Here is a 13,971-nt window from a genome sequence, read left to right as displayed (position 1 = left end):
CCATAACTTCCCCTGGCTGTCTGCCAGCACGCTGCTCCCAGTACGGTCCCTGTCATCCTGGTACCAGACCCTCCCACCTCCAGGTGCTGGGGCCCAGCCCCCATCTCGGCACCCTCCCCCCATCTCTCCAGGCCACCCCACCTGCCTCTGATTTCTCCCTTTTTGGAGGCTCCTCTCAGTACAGGTTATGAAAAGGAGCCTCTGAGATGATCTCCTCTGAGGCCCAGAGAGGGCGAGGGACCTGCCCAGGGTCGCAAAGCAGGCTGGCCCACACCAGCGTATGGTCCTGAGACCCAGCTCTGCCCCTGATGGCGTCAACATGGGATACGCCCCCTCCTTCTCTGGGCTTCTGAATGAGGCGAGGGTGGGGAGGGGAGCTCTGAAGTCCCTCCAGTTCAGACCACCAGGCTTCTTAGAGGCTCAGGCAACCCTGGGGCTCTATCTGTGCTGTGTCATGTCTGAGCTACAAACAGCCCCAGTGACTGCCGGGTCCTGGGTGCTAGTGTGTGTGTGCGTGTGTGTGTGTGTGTGTGTGGACGGAGTGGAGTGGGGCTACTATGGGGAGTTGTGTTATGGGTACAGAAGTGTGTGCGTACAGAATGTGTGTGTGCCTTTCTGTGCACACTGAGCAGTGGATGGGCAGTGTGTGTGTGTGTGTGTGTGTGTGTGTGTGTGCAGATTGAGTGGGGATGGACAGGTGTGCACTGAGGGCTCATGGCTGCTAGGATGTATTTGGGTGTGCAGATTAAGTGGGCGTGCTCAGCAGTGTATGTGCAGATGTTTGAGTGTAGGTGTGTGCGTGCACAGGTGTATGTGTGTGTTCAGGTATGTGTGCAGGTGTGTTGAGTGCATGTGTGTGTGTGCACACGTGTGTGTACCCAGGTACATGAAGGGGTGTGTGTGTGTGAGAGCCCAGGTGTATCTGAGTCAGGTAGGAGTGTGCGGCTGTGAGTTCAGGGGTGTGTGTGTGAATGCAGAGTCGCATGGGTACGTAAGTGTGGATTTGTGAGCATCTATGCATGCCCTGGTGTGTGCGCACGCGTACTTGCAACCCCGCCTGTCCCTCAGGCTGCAGGTAGCGCCGAGTGAAGCTGTCCATGTTGCTCTGGTGAGCAGGTGGCCGGATCTCCCACGTGGGCCTGGGTTTCCAGGGCTCCCCTGCGTAGCCGCGTGCCATTACCCTGAGCTGACTGGGGCATCGTCTCTCCACTGGTTGGGGTAACTGCTCAGCCAGGCTGGGGCGGGCCGTGGCCTCAGAGGCCGGCCAGGTTGTGGGGAAGGTCATGTGTCTGGTTTGTTAGACTGAGGATCTCAGGACCCACCAGGGTCAGCCTGGGCAGAAACACGAAGCAGGCGGACTCCTCCGTGCCCCCCACCAGACCGAGCACAAAACAGGAACTTCATTGTCCACCTCCACAGCAGCTCCTTTCTTTGCCTTTTGCCCCACCCCAGGTGACCTCTGTCCTCTTCCATCAAACCCAGCTCTGACAACCTGCTTCGCTCTGGGGAGCGGTGACTCATGAGGCTAAGGCAGGATTCCTTGCAGAGGACGGAGTGTAGCAAGGGCCTGACCAAAGTCAAAGAGGGGAGCAGGAAGGGTGGCAGTTCAGGCTGGAGGATGGGTGGATGGGAGAGAAGGTGAAATCACATCCTGGAAGAAGAGAGAAGGTAAAATCACATCCTGGAAGCCGCCTCTTACTCTGCATCCGTGCGAGACCTGCATCCGCGGCTGGGCCCCATTCCTGTAGGCTAGAGGTTCCAGAGGACCGCTGCTTCTCTGACAGGGTTAATACACTACCACCTCCTGGTGATGACATGCACCTTCACCCCGGGTGGCCCCAGAACAATGCTGGAGCCAGTCGTGGGGTGAGAACTCCAGACCCTGGGGCAAGGAGAGGGGCTGGGGGTGCGCAGCCCCACTTCTGTGCACAGGGCCAGCCGCCCCCAGCCTGGGCATGGCTAGAGGAGCCCCCAGGGCCCATGCTGGCGGGGAGGGGCCCCAGCGGGGGGGCGGGGGCAGCTTTGTCCAAGTTTGATCTCTTTACACCCCTCCTTGTATTTTGTGTGCAGAAAGGCTCCTAGGCTGAAAAGCAGATTAGAACAGAACACCGAGGCCTGTGCTCGGGGCTGGCTCCATAGTTTTCAGGGACAGGAGCCAAATGAAAACGAAGGCCCCTTGTTCAAAAATTATTCAGTATTCAAGCTGGCGGCCGCAAGGTGTTAAACCGAGTGTGCGTGCCCGTGGAGCGAACTCTGCCTATGTTAGTGGAGGGGGCTCAGCATCCCTCAGTGAGTCAGGGCAGAGTGAAATCTGGAACCCAGCCCCCTGACCCCCATATAGGGCTGTGTCCACTGCAGGCCTCACTCTGCCCAGAGAGGGTACTTGACCCCTGTCCCACCATCCCCATATTGGCCCAACCATACCTCCTTCCCATCAACAAGTTGGGGGCAAAAGACCTAACATGGATATCTGCCCTGGAAATACACCCTTATACTCAAGAACCCCCAGTGCAAAAGGAGAGACACCCCTGCCCTCAGGAAACCCCCAGTCTAATGAGGGAGACACATTTGTCCCCACGGGACCCCCAGTCAATAGTGAAGACCCAGATAACAAGCCCATTCTTGCTTAGCCCAGATTTCCACTGTCTTCTCCAAGGGTCTGTTATGATATTCTGGAGACTGTCCCCCTTCACTCCTTCCGCCCTGGCCCCCAGTGCCATCCAGGGGGTGGGAGAGGTGGCCAGCACCCTCCTACTGGCTTGTCATGACCTCTCCCGGTCCACATGCCAGGCGGCAGCACTGTGCCTGTTGGTGAGAGTATGGGTTGCGTGTGAGGACAGAGGGGTGTGTGCTCACTAGGAAACAAGCTCTCATTTCCCCAGGCCTGTGACATTTTCTGAATGGTGGCAAATGAAACGGCCTCTCTACACTCCCAGCCTCCTTCCCCCCACACCCCGCTCTGGTGCCCTGTAAGTTTCATGTGGCCTCACAGTCTGCACTTGGGTAGCCTCATGGTTTGGGTGAGGTAGGTGCTATTATCCCATTGTGCTGTTGAGAAAACTGAGGGCCAGAGAGGGGATGAGACTTCCTCAGTGTCACACACCTCTCTCCTCTCAGACCCTAGAGCTTCTCCAGCCCCTCTCCCGAAGGAGACCCGGGGAAGGGTGGCTGGGATGAAGGCCTTCAGATCCAGGTCATGAGGTATTTATGAGAGGAGCGAGAGATGGGGAGGAATGTGAGAATGGGAGGACCCGGCCCCTCCTTTCGGGAGACTTCCAGATGAGCTCAGGGCTCCTGTGACCTCAGGAGGCAAGTCCAGACCTCGGTCCCCCACTTCTGGGCTGGGTGCAAGGAGTGAAGGCTATCATGGGGGATTGGCTAGAGCTGAGAGTCAGAGAGAGCTTCCTGGAGGAGGTGGTACATTAGCCAGGCCCCAGGGGAGGGGCCCAGGCCCGGAAACGGCAAATCTGGGGGCAGAGCATTTCCTGCTTTCCCATACCCAGACCTGGGGGCCACAGCCTGGGCTTCCCCTGGCCCCACCCTGGCTGAGGGGGCCAGAGGGGCAGCTGAGGCCTGGAGGACCCGGAGGGAGGGAGGAGGTGGGGAGGGCATCCCAGGCGAGGGTGGTGGGAATTGTCGGGCCCTGCCTGGAAGGCCCCACTATTGAAGAATGGATTACCCGACACCCAGATTAATGGACTTTCATTTTGCTAAACATCTGTCAACGTTAGTGCTGGTGAGTGAGCGTGAAATGAGCTTTGACTGGGCTGCCGTCGGTGGATCACCATCAGGCCACAGCTCCTGTGCCAGCGGCCTGCTCTGCACAGGGTGGCATGTGGGGGGGCAGTCACTGAATGGGGGGCCTGGTCGAGGGGCTGTGCCATGGCCACTGGGAATTACTACAAGGCACCGACAGATGTTCATCTCACTCCCAGCCCTGTGCAGGGGGCGCTGCCCCCAAGGAGGGTCAGCTGTCCCCTGAGGGCCCCTCCCCAGGGGCCTCTACCCAATAGCACATAACAGTGGTGAACACGTCTGTGCACTGACCATGTGCCAAATATTATTTTACATGTTTTTGCCATTTATCAAGTCATTTCAAACTCACAACAGCCCTATGAGGAAAGGGCTAGAATTATCACGCCCATATTATACCCGAGGAAACTGAGGCCCAAGGATGTGACTTGTCCCAGACCACACAGTGACAGTGGTGAGCCCGGCTGAATCCAGGGATTCTGGTCTAAAGTCCCAGCTCTATACCACAACTCCCTTCTGCCCGAGGCCAGCGGGACACAGGGCGGTCCCCGGGTTTGTACCCCACTGTGTCTGTCTAGGGCGTGGGCTTCAGACAGGGCCCCCGAGAGGCCGGGGCGGAGCCCGCCCTGACACCGCCCCCGGCCCGCCCCCAGCTGTACATCCAGACGACGACGCTGACGGTCTCGGTGAGTCTGAGCGCCTCGGTGTCCCTGGGGATGCTCTACATGCCCAAGGTCTACATCATCCTCTTCCACCCGGAGCAGAACGTGCCCAAGCGCAAGCGCAGCCTCAAAGCCGTCGTCACCGCCGCCACCATGTCCAACAAGTTCACGCAGAAGGGCAGCTTCCGGCCCAACGGCGAGGCCAAGTCCGAGCTCTGCGAGAACCTGGAAGCTCCAGGTGAGTGCCTGGCTCCGCCCCTCTCCCCCTGGGCCCGCCCAGGCCCCGTCCCCTTCCTGGAGAAGGTCAGCGCCCCCCCACCAAGTCTGGACCAATGAGGGCACTGGGAGAGCCCTGAGGCCGCAGGTGAGCCGTCCCCACCCAGAGGAGAGGCTTGAGGCTCTAGCTTAGCCCCCTCTGCCCCACTCTGTCCGGGTAATGGGGTCTCTCCAGGTCCCGCTCCACACACCCCCTGCTCCACTCTAGCCTCTCCTTTCCAGGGATCCCTGTCTACCTAGGGAGAGGCGGGGGGTGGGGGGGTGTTGGGGGGGCCTCGGTTCAGGCAGAGTGACCTGAGACGTCGGGATTTCTCTGCCCTGGAGTCCACATCTGGGCCTGTGCCCTTTCAGTCTCCCTGGGGAAGGGATTGACTGGAGGGCCACTGCTCTGGGGCCCTTTGGTAACCTGGGAGCTGTGGCCCTGGTGCCAGAGCAGTTGAAACCCCTCGGCTTGGCTTTGCCCAGCCGCCCCCTGGCAGGGCCCTGAGAGATAGGGACTCGGGATACGGGCCCTGGGATGGGTAAGTAAGGGCTGGGGCCGGGAGGAGGGCCCGCAGAGCTGTGGTTCTCAGGGGGGTGTCCAAGGAGACCTCAGCTGTAGAGGGCTGTGCTTTGACAGGGTTGGGGGAGGATGTGGGACTCTTAGCATCTGAGGGGCAGACCCAAAGCCTGTGCAGGACTTGGTCCCTCAGTGGTTGAGGGATGTGTACAGGAGGGAGCAGGGCCACCATCTTTGCTCACTTTCCTGTGCCCCCTGGAGCCAGCCCACAGTGTGACGAGAAGGGACAGAGAGGAGAGAGGGGCAGGGCATGTGAGGGGCAGGTTAGGCCTTGGGGGACCAGTAACAGTGGTGACCATTTCTTGAACCCCAACTGTGGGCCACACCTGCCGGGAACCAGTTTTCATTTTCACAGCAACCTTGAAAGCAGTGATTTTTAATTATTTGCTGCTACAGGTGAGGAAAGGGAGGCTCAGAAAGGTGAGGGACTCACCCAGGCCACACAGCAGCAGGTGGTATCCCCGCTGCCTCTGAGCAGAGACCGAGGCCTCCAGACTGTGGGCTGGGCCTCCATGGGCCTGGCCTCTGGTTGCTCCCAGGTAGACAGGGTTGAGGGGTTGCTATGGTCACCCTGCCCCACTGCACACCTGACTCCCTCCCTGGACACCCTGTAAGTGTCCAAATGGTTAACATGGCAGCTCCTGCTGCCTCCCTGCTCTCTGATAGTCTTGGGGGGCTTCCGTTGGTGGGGGAGGAGGAGAAGAGCCCCTCTCCCCAGGAGAGTTTCAGATCCTGGTGGCACCTGGGGTTAGCACTCTGCTTTCTCCCTCTAGTACTGGGGGAAAGGCCAGAAGTGGACATTGTTGGTGGCAGCAGGAGGGACATTGGTGAACATAGGCTCCAGAGAGGAGCCCCTTTGTCACCCACCAAGAGATCGGGAGAAACAGGAGACCTCCCCTCGCAGGTGTGTTTGGACTGGGACAGCCCCTCTTACAGGCTCCCCGCGCTGGGGCTCTGGGTGAAGCATCTTCCATTCTCAACATCATTCCCACGAGTAGAAGGAATATCAGCCGTGGAAAGGAGGAAAGTAGCTTCCCACATCCAAACAGGATTTTTCACTTCCCAGAGCTCTCTCCCCCTGTGAGTGATCTTCACAGCAGTCCTGTGAGGCCCGGATTGGGCTGGATCCCCAGCTGAGGCCCAGAGAGGGTGAGTGACTCTCCTGAAGTCACATAGCAAGGTGGTGACTGGCTGGCCCCACCCAGTGTCTTTCCCTTGACCCTGACTTCATATGGCCTCCCTCTCTCTCTGTGCTGAGCAGTGCACCTGGCTTCCAGCACCACCACCCCCCCTTTGATGGACACCCCTGATGACTCTGTTGGCCACACCCTCCACCAGATGACATCTGGTTCTCTCCAGTCCTGCTCTTCCTCCCAGAGCACCAGCTTCCCTGTACCTACAGCCTGGGGCTCCCTTCAGATGCCAGGTGGGCCCTCTACTTGCGACGGGAAGGGGCAGTGTCTTTGTGGGCCTCCCCATCTCTGGCCTTTCTCGTCCACGCAGATGTGCAGAAACCCCCACTGCCGCCCCTGACCAGGCCCTTCTATCCTAGGCACGGACCCCTCGCCACTCCCTGCCCCAAGCTCCTGACTTAGATTTCCTCCTTCCCACGGAGACTCGCCCTTGCTGGGTCCCATCCCTCCAGGCCCTACTCTGCTCCAGGGCTCATGAGACTGAGTGGGACATCAGCCCTCTGGAGACCATGGGTATCTAACAGGAGATAGCACCCTGACCCCAGAGGGTGGCCCTCATGGTGCTGTGACAGGCCAGAGGGTACCACAGGGACAGGGCTGTCACAGAGAGCGCTGATGTCGCCTCACTGACACTGTTGCCTCTGCCTCTGCTCAGACTGGTCACCTGGGGACAGGGGACAAGGAGGGGTGTGCAGGCATGGCGAGGGGAGACCCAGCCTTCCCAGCCCCTGCTTCCTGTGAGGGAAGGGTGAGAGCTGCCCCTCCCCATGGCCCCCTGCACTGAGGACCAGAGGCCAGTGCCCCTTGCCCCCACCGTCTCAGCTCGGTGACAACAGGGGCCGTGGAGGCGCTGGGCAGGAGCTGGGTGATTAACTCTGGGAACAGCCAGATGGAGGGGGTGTGAGCGGGAGGTGCGGGGAGGTGTCACTCCCGTGGAGCAGGGACATTTTTCACTCTGTCCCTGGCAGGCCACGTATCTTTAAACAAACAACAGAATAAATAATTCAGGGACGCGATTGCAGGCAGATTAGGCAAGGAAACATGGGGCCGACAAATGGGGGCTGACAGCTCGTGCCTGCCGCTGCCCAGCTAATTGTAATCTGAGGCGGTGGGGACTGAAAGCCAGCAGCCAGGGCCTGTCATCGGTGAGGGATGGATTGGGGCCCTCTGCCCACACCCTCCCCCCTCCCCCCATGCTGAGGCTGCCCCTGGAGTGTCGCTGTCCCCATCCTGTCCTCATCACTATGGTTATTCAGCCCTGCCCCTTCGCCTACCATTTTGCAGGGTTTAGAGAGTATTTCTATCCATGCCGTGGCTGAGAGCAGCTAAGGGTTTATGATCACCCCATCTTACATGAGCGAGTTGAGGCTCCGAGAGGTTCAATTTGTTAGAAAGGCTGCGTGGCAGGTGCTGAGATCCCCTACACCGGTGAGGGCAGGGCTGGACCTCAAGTGTCCTGACTCTTGGCCAGAACTCTTCCTTTTGAGCCTCCCGGCTCCTGGGGGCCCCGGGCAGAATCATTGCTCCCATTTTCCGGACGGTCAGACTGAGGCTCTGCTGAAGGACTCGGGCTCCTAGCTTATAGCTGAGGGCCCAGTGTGCTTCTAGGTTCTGAAACCTACAGATTGGGTTTTCTAGAGGAGGCACCTCTGGTGTTTCAGGGAGAAGAGGGGCCCAGCTGTCCCTCACCTCCCCGCCACTTTCTCTCGTCCCTACCGTTCTCGGTGCCGCTATGGCCACCCTCAGGCTCCCGTTTCCCTGCAGTCAGTGGAGATTTTGCCGCTGTTGTTGCTGAGGTTTTCCTTCACCTCTGAGCCGGGAGCTGCTGACAGGTTTACAGGTTTAGAAACTCAATAATTATCAGTTCACCCAAGGGGTGATGGAGCCCTGGGGAATTGATTCTCACCAGCCTGGCCTGCGGGCTCCTGATTCACAGAGCCAGCTGCCGGCTCTTTTTCTGGTGGTGCGGGAGAGAGTGGGGTGGAGAGGTGGGGGTGGCCAAAGCCCCACAGGAAAAGAAGTCTAGGCACAAAGGGCTACTCCCCTCCTGCTACTGGCAGGGAGACCACAGCCTCGCAGGGCAGGGGAGGAGCTGCTTGAAGTCACAGAGGGAGGCTGAGGCCCTGGTCTCCAGAGGCTGATCTGCGCTGGCCTCCCACCTTCCGCCTCCTTTTCAGCACCTTCTGCCACCCCCAGGTCCCAGCCTCCTGTTGCTCAGCTCTCTTCCCCTGGTGCCCCCCAGCCCAGGCCCCTCCTTAACGGTGCCCGGTCTGTGCTCCTTCTCCCCTCTTGGTCCTCCAGCATCCTGGAGGGACCTGGGCCATTTTAGAAATGAAGATGGGCATTCTTCACAAACTGTAAGGCGCTGTGCTGTGTTCTTAATGCTGTCTTGTGTGTCATGGGCACCATTTTCTTCCAGTAGCACCTGTCCAGATGGCACCTAAAGCGTGAGACTTCCCTGCCCAGTGATTGTTCCTCTTCCGCTTGAATATTTCTGCTGACAGGGAACATTTCAGCTCACCTACCGCACGAAGCGACCCACTCCACTCTCAGCTCAGGCCAGGAGAGAGTTCTTCCTTTAGCTGAGCTGCACTCTGACCCTCATGCCTCCGCACTGGTCCCGTGGTGTCCGCTCTGCTCACCCCACCCCGGCAACTTTGCTTCTTCCCACAATCGGGGGACCCTCTGAGAGGGTGACACAGCAGTCCTACCTGTATGAATGGGCTTCTAGTTACGCTGGTGTGACAGAGAGGCCCCAGGACAGAGTGGCTCAAATCAGACAGATGTTTGTTTCTTTCTGATATCGTAGTGCATGGGGGATGGGCAGGTGCAGGGAGGGACCCGGGTTCCTTCCATTTTGTCATTTCATCAGCTCCGAGAGGGTTGTCCTCATCATCATGGCCAAGGCTGGTTGACCTCATATGTCTGTTCTGGCCCTGGAAGGGAAAAGAGAGGAAGGACAGGGGAAACAGTCTATTTTAATCAGATGACATGGAAGCTGCACACAGCCCTTGACACTTGTCATTAACAGGAATGTAGTCACACAGGGGCACGTGGGGCTGCAAGGGAGTCTGGGAAATGCGGTCCTTAACTTGGCAGTGAAAAATGGGGAAAGAGGGTTGGGGGTGGTCAGCACGCAGCCCACCACACTGCTCCCCTCCATGTCACCTTCTCCAGGCAGACACCCCTGGCTGCACCTGGCAGATGTACCCTCTTTTCTGAGCCGTCAGGATCCTGATGGAGTCAAGGCAGTTTTATGGCCAAGGGCACCAGGGCTTTCCCCCGTCTAGTCTTCTCTCCCAGCACCAGCAGACCAGCCTCAATTACTCTCACTGAGCTGTCCCCAGGCCACAGAGGGAGACCCTGAACCCTGGCAGGACAGGACAAAAACCAGGACCTGGCTGGACTCCTCACCCCTCTGGCCTCAGCTCCTCAATTGTTAAATGGGGGTGCTGCTTATCTGGCCTTCTTGCGAGGCTGCCGTGAGGCGCGAACCCCGGCGGGGTGGAGGTGGGGGCACTCGTGCTGCCCAGGGGAGCTGACGTTGTCACCTGGCTGTGGTGGGGAAGGGAGACACCCAGAGAGGCAACCCTGGTCCCAGTGGGGACGAGCAGGGGCCAGGGTGTTGGGTGCAGATAAGAGAGGCTCAAGACTGAGGCGAGTCAGGACACCCAGCAATGGGAAACATGGCTGCATGGAGGCCTGAGGGGCCCAGGAGGACTTCCGTTTCCCTTGGGCATGGGGAGAGGGCCGAATCAGTCATACGCCTCAGTTTCTAGCCTCGCAAGACCCCTCTCTGGTTCCATTATTTATCTCCTCTGTCCCTATTTTCCACTCACTTCCGCTAGGCTGCCATCTACGTATATTCTTCACACGTGCTCTTCCAGAGTGTGTGTTGAACTTCTGAAAAACTCCCCCTTGATTATACTTGAAGACCGTATATCACAAATAAAAACGATTCTCTTAAAGTGTGGTGGAGTCAGGAGGTGGCAGGGACTCCGTGGGGTGTGACACTCACAGAGGGTTGGGGTCGGGAGGCAGTGCTCCTAGAGGGACAAAGTGAAGAGGGAAGGGCCCTCCCGGTCAGCAGCCCAGGTGTGGGTGTGGGTGGGATGAGTCTGGGGGAAGCGATGCGAGGGGCGGGGCGGGACCCTGCTCCGGTCTGGCGATGGGTAGGTGGGCAAGCTGCAGGCCATGGGGACACACACAGTTCAGGGGTCCGAACTTGATGCGTGGGCAGGGCCACACCCCTGTGGAAGGGGTGTTGGAAGAAGACAGTTCCTGACTCCTTCTCCCCCCGTCTCTCTCCTTCCAGCGCTGGCCACCAAACAGACCTACGTCGCCTACACCAACCATGCAATCTAGCTAGGCCACCGGAGCCGCACAGGAGGAGTAGAACAGACCCTTGTGGATGGTGCATCGGGTCAGGGCCCCCCCACCGCTGCAGGGGGGCCCAGCTGATGTCCTAACTGCCCGTGGGCACCCACGGACGTGGCTTGGTGCTGAAGATAGCACAGCCCCCAGCGGTCACTGCTGGGTTGCCTGGGCAAGCCGGGCTGGTGACAGGAGGAGGATGAGGGGCCGGGGAAGCTTCAGGCCACCCCAAGACCCTGTGTCCTGGACCAAAGCCCCTCCCAGCCCCAAACCACAGGAGGCCTCCCGCGCTGGTTTTCTCTCTCCCTCGTCTCTCTCCATCCTATTGGTGACCTTCTCAGTCTGTCTCCATCCCTGTCTTTATTTTCTCTTCTCTCTTTTGTATCACCTGTATCTCTGTGTCTGTCTGCTTTTTCTGTATCTTCTTTCTTTCTGTCTCTGCCTTTTCTCTGCCGTCTCCAGCTTTCTCCTGTCTTTTCTCTTGTGCTCCACCCGGGTCTCTCCTCTTGTGCATTTTTGTTTCCTGTCCTCAGCCCCCTCCTCACCTTCATTTACATCCAACCTTTGTTCTCTCTCCCTGCCATCTTTTCCTAATTCACCAAATCTCACATGTCACAAAAGAGAAAAAAGAAAAAAAAAAAATCAAAACACAAAAAAGCCAAAACTAAAACAAATCTCGAGTGTCTTGCAAAGTGCTGCGTCCTCCTGGTGGCCTCTGTGTGTGTCCCCATGGCCCGCAGCTTGCCCACCTACCCCCGCCCGTCTGCCATGTGTCCTACCCGCCTGCCCCTCCTGCCGATGACACGGAGTTCAGTGCCTGGGTGTTTGTTGATGGTTATTGATGACAATGTGTAGCGCATGATTTTTTTATACCAAGAACATTTCTAATAAAAGTCAACACATGGTTTTGCACCCTGGCTCCACATCCACTGAGGGTCCTGCGGTGGGACCCCCAGCTCAGCCTAAAGCTGGAGAGCCTGGAGTTAGCGGGAAGGAGGAAATGGCTGATAGGGACATAGGGCTTGGGGGCAGTGGAGGCTGCTCCCTGGGCTGGCATCGGGTGGGATCTTGGAGAGTCCTTGGGCAGGGAGGGGCCAGGACACTGTGGGAGGTTCCAGAAATCAGCCCCGGTACTCCCCTAAGTAAGGGGGATGTTCTGTCCCTGTCCTCTGTCCTGCAGCCCCTAAGGAGGGTACCATTTCTGCCCTGCCTCTCCTCTGGCTCACATCCCTCATGCCTGAGCCCCACCCCCCCATCCCATAACCTGAGCCGCTCCTCCCCTTCCAGCCAGGAAACTCACCTCTTGAGAAATCGCCTTCCGGGGCTCCCAGCATCCACAGCCCTCCCCTCCTGCCTGTCCTGTCTTCAGGTCACAGGTGCTGGGATGATGTGTGACTGTCTCGGTGATGAGTGTGTGGTGCGTGGCCAGGTGGGCCAGGTGCACTGCACAGGTGTGTGTGTGTGTGTGTGTGTCTTCCCCCATTCCCCCAGCCCTTTGCGTGTCTGTTCTGTGTGTGTGTGTGTGTGTGTGTGTGCTCCTGCACCTCCATATTCAAGCTTGTTTGTCTTGTGGGACTGTCTGTTTAGGCGCACGTGGATGTGAGTCCACATCACACCCATGTCGTGAGGATGCCTGTCCTGGGCAAGTGTGAGTGCATTCACAGCAGCTGGCTTCCGTGGCAGATTGGGAGATAGGGAGCGAGAGCCGCTCAGGGGCTGGGCCCTGCCAGGGGTGAATTACAGAGCCAGTAACACGAGACTACAGGCAGCAGCTAGAGCCCGGGCTGCCTGTGCTGTTCCTTCCTGCCGCACCCCCAGGCCTGTACCCCCTTCCACCTCCTCCGCTAACTGACAGGGGGGCGGGGCTTGGAGGGACCCGGTGGGGGCAGGAGGGGACTAGGTGTGGGCGTGTGTGAGAGGTGAGGCTGGGGCATTCAATCATGCCACGTGTTAGTGCCCCTCTGTCAGCCCATCTACTCCTGGGGGGGGGCTGCACTTGGGGGTCCGTTCTTCCCGAGGGTCTGTGTGACACACACTGTGTGCGTGTGCAGCGCCTATTGTATGCTCAGTAAACGTGTGTGTAAGGGAAGGGGCGGGGAAGGAGGTCCCACACTGATCATCTTGCTTTCGAAGAATGGTCCCTGAGACTGCCACCCGGCATAGATTCTACCCAGTGCCCCAGGGTAATCAGGCAAAACTAGGGTGTCAGTCCAATAGCGTCCTCCAGAAGCTTCCAGGGCAGTATATGTGGGGGTGGGGTGGGGAGAAGCTGGATGTAGAAGTGGAGTGGGGCCTCTGATAGCACCCCAGGCCTGGGCACCTTGTTCCCTCTCTGGTCCATGTCCCTCTACAGTGATCGCCGTGCTGGGGCCCAAGTCTAGACTGAGGGTCTGGCCTAGACTGAGGGTCTGGCATGGAACTCAAGGGTTTGACGCTCAGCCCAGGACTTTCCCCATGTCCTCCACATCTGTGGAGCCCCCTTCTAGGTTCCAGGGAGAATCACCTTCCTTCCAAGGCAGTGCTGCCCCCTCTGCTCCCCTCCCTTCAAGGCCTCCTAGGGGGAGGAGGAGGCCGAGGGTCAGGCCAGGGTGGGCTCTCGGTGGGGCTTAGGCCCATCGGGCATCCCTGAGGCTTGGCCTAGTCCAGCCTGCCTGGGGCTCTGAGAAGGGGCAGGTGGGAGGGGGCGCATCTGGGCCCTGCCCTCCGGAGGCCACCAGTTGGATGGGGGAGACAGCCCTCAGGGAGCCAAACAGCCCAGAAATGCTGATGGTCCCAAAGAAACATAATTATGGGAATGAGTGGGTTAAGTGGGGAAGGCTGGGTCTGGCACAGAGGGGAGGTGTGCAGGCTCCGTGGTCCAGAGCTGGAGAGGAGGGACCAGTCCCCAGCAGGACTTGTGGAAGTCAGGCCTGCAGCAGCAGTGTGGGACGGAAGACATCCAGGCCCGTGAGGCCAGGGCTGGGATTCCACAGGTGGGCCCAGGTGGGGCCTGCCCTGATGCACATGGTGGGGAAGACCTTCCCGGGCTAGTTGGCTGCCCATCTTTGTTCTCCATCCCATATTCTTTTTTTTTTTTTTTTTTTTTTTTTTTGTGGTACGCAGGCCTCTCGCTGTTGTGGCACGCAGGCCTCTCGCTGTTGTGGCCTCTCCCGTT

The 13,971-nt window shown here is 58.8% G+C and overlaps 1 protein-coding gene across 3 annotated transcripts in view; it reads left to right on the top strand.

The window, feature by feature from the left end:
• Positions 1-11,678, top strand: part of GRM4 (glutamate metabotropic receptor 4) — a 97,956-nt gene extending 86,278 nt beyond the window's left edge. For all 3 annotated transcript variants that reach the window (XM_032648870.1, XM_032648868.1, XM_032648871.1), the window contains 2 exons: positions 4,407-4,653; positions 10,759-11,678. In XM_032648870.1, coding sequence (XP_032504761.1) covers positions 4,407-4,653; positions 10,759-10,808 — 297 coding nt within the window. In that variant the 3' untranslated portion in view covers positions 10,809-11,678. The remainder of the gene's footprint in view (positions 1-4,406; positions 4,654-10,758) is intronic.
• The last annotated feature ends 2,293 nt before the right edge of the window (positions 11,679-13,971 follow it).

The sequence above is a fragment of the Phocoena sinus genome, chromosome 11 (assembly GCF_008692025.1).
Source record: "Phocoena sinus isolate mPhoSin1 chromosome 11, mPhoSin1.pri, whole genome shotgun sequence".
NCBI classification, from domain to species: domain Eukaryota; kingdom Metazoa; phylum Chordata; class Mammalia; order Artiodactyla; family Phocoenidae; genus Phocoena; species Phocoena sinus.
This window is presented reverse-complemented; position numbering and strand designations above follow the sequence as displayed.